This window comes from Zeus faber, assembly GCF_960531495.2.
Source record: "Zeus faber genome assembly, chromosome: 19".
Lineage (NCBI taxonomy): Eukaryota > Metazoa > Chordata > Actinopteri > Zeiformes > Zeidae > Zeus > Zeus faber.
In genome coordinates this window covers 769,621-772,120 of record NC_137206.1, presented here as the reverse complement: position 1 = coordinate 772,120, position 2,500 = coordinate 769,621, and the positions used below count along the sequence as shown (strand labels likewise).

General features: G+C 47.2%; 1 protein-coding gene across 1 annotated transcript in view; it reads right to left on the bottom strand.

The window, feature by feature from the left end:
- LOC307244811 (inositol monophosphatase 1-like) overlaps window positions 1–2,500 on the bottom strand; it is a 17,159-nt gene that overhangs the window by 13,146 nt on the left and 1,513 nt on the right. Inside the window, exon 3 of the mRNA XM_080020126.1 lies at window positions 117–250. Coding sequence (XP_079876252.1) covers window positions 117–250 — 134 coding nt within the window. The remainder of the gene's footprint in view (window positions 1–116; window positions 251–2,500) is intronic.

The following is a 2,500-nucleotide window of genomic DNA, read 5'->3' as shown; positions in this document are numbered from 1 at the left end:
AAGAACACGCTCCCTCCCAATCTGAAAGAAGCCAGGGCTGGCCGTCATGAATCTATTGATTCAGCAGGTATGAATACCTGCACCAATAACTATAAATACTTTTGGTCCCTGTGTACCTGTGTGTGGGGTACTTCTCCCTGATGGAGGTTATTATGAGCTGCTCCACTCGCTGGTCCGTCTCCGTCACCAGGTCGACAGGGGAGCTCTTCTGCATGACGGCCACGTCCCTCTCCAGAGCCTCCCTGATCAGCTGAAACCAGAAACACAGGGGATACATGGAGCATGGAGAACACCAAAGGGTCTACCATCTCAGACCACCAAGAGCCTTGTGGTTAATCTGGACAACCGGCGCTCCTGCTCCACCCACGTCACTGCAACAACTCGCTCCTGGAGGTTTTCCCTCGACAACATCCGAAGAACACGGTCGTAGCTCACAAGGGACGCAACACAAGTCCTGGTTCAGGCTCCAGTAAACTCCTCTGTTGACTACTGCAACGCTCTTCTGGCTGGACAACCTGCCTGTTCCCTCAGACCTCTACAAACCACTGCAGAGTCCACTAAAGACCACAAAAGAGTCCACTACAGACCATTTCAGAGTCCACTATAGACCACGACAACAGTCCGCTAAAAACCACTACAGAGTCCACGACAGATCACTACAGAGTCCACTACAGACCACTACAGACCTTTACAGAGTCCACTATAGACCACTACAGAGTCCACTAGAGACCACGACAAAGTCCGCTACAGAGTCCACTATAGACCACTACAGAGCCCACTACAGACCACGACAGAGTCCACTATAGACCACTACAGAGCCCACAACAGACCACGACAGAGTCCACTATAGACCACTACAGAGTCCACTACAGACCACGACAGAGTCCGCTAGAGTCCGCGACAGACTACTACAGAGTCCACTATAGACCACTACAGAGCCCGCTACAGAGTCCAGTATAGACCACTACAGAGTCCATTATAGACCACTACAGAGTCCGCTAAAGACCACTTCAGAGCCCACTACAGACTACTACAGAGTGCACTATAGACCACTACAGAGCCCACTACAGAGTCCACTATAGACCACTACATAGTCCGCTATAGACCACGACAGAGTCCGCTAAAGACCACTTCAGAGTCCACTATAGACTACCACAGAGTGTGCTAAAGACCACTACAGAGTCAACTACAGACAACTACATAGTCCACTATAGACCACTACAGAGTCCACTACAGAGTCCAGTATAGAGCACTACAGAGTCCGCTAAAGACCACAACAGAGTCTGCTAAAGACCACTTCAGAGTCCACTACAGACTACTATAGAGTCCACTATAGACCACTACAGAGTCCACTATAGACCACGACAGAGTCCGCTCAAGACCACTACAGAGTCCGCTCAAGACCACGACAAAGTCCGCTCAAGACCACTATGGAGTCCACTATAGACTACTAGAGGCCACTATAGACCACTACAGAGTCCACTATAGACCACTACAGATTTCACTCTAGACTACTACAGAGTCTGCTGAAGACTACAACAGAGTCCGCTATCGACCACTACAGAGTCCACTCAAGACCACTAAAAACCCCATACAGACCACTACAGAGTCCACTATAGACCACTACAGAGTCTGCAATCGACCACTACAGAGTCCGCTATAGACCATTACAGACCTCTATAGATGAGGGACGCAACATAAGTCCTGGTTCAGGCTCTAGTCATCCCCCGTGTTGACTAGTGCAACGCTCTTCTCGCTGGACTACCTGCCTGTTTAATCAGACCTCTACTGACCTCTACTGATCTATATTGACCTCTACAGTGCATCTCACTTCGACTATAGTGGCAAGAATATTTATCATTTTAAATGCGAGTTATTGCGGACAAGCTCTACAAGTTTCTCTTTAAAACGTTCTGCACTAGTTGTGGTTCGTTCAGAGTCTGCTGCAGACCTGCATGTCACATCCTGATAGTCTGCTGCCCCCACTGGTCATGTGTTGAATTGTCTAATCTATATCTTATCTCTCCCTTAACACAACTGAGAGTCTCCCTGGAAGACCGCACATATCATTCAGTCGCTTTCTTTATTCTACCGGCATGCGTTGACACAGCTTTCTTCAACTTTGCCCCAAATTGATGGAACTGGTAGCATCAGCATCAAAACAGCGATCTCAGTGATTTCAGCTGAAAACAAACATAAGCATTAGCTTTCAATAATCATGTGTAGGTTGTTCCGCAGTTGCAGTTTTCTGAATCGAAATGTCTACCCTATATCTTTTGAAATGTAATTTGACTTACATCTCCAGTATGAATTTGGCATTACAAATAAAGTTCATTATTATTATTTTTATTATTATTATTATTGGTCCATCATGTAGGGATACTTAAGATGGCTCTGCCGGCCATACAGCCACGGCAATCCAGGCTATTCTCATTTGTAGTTCCACGTTGGTGGAACGAGCTGCCAAAAATGACCAGAGCAGGGACCTCCCTCTCTATCT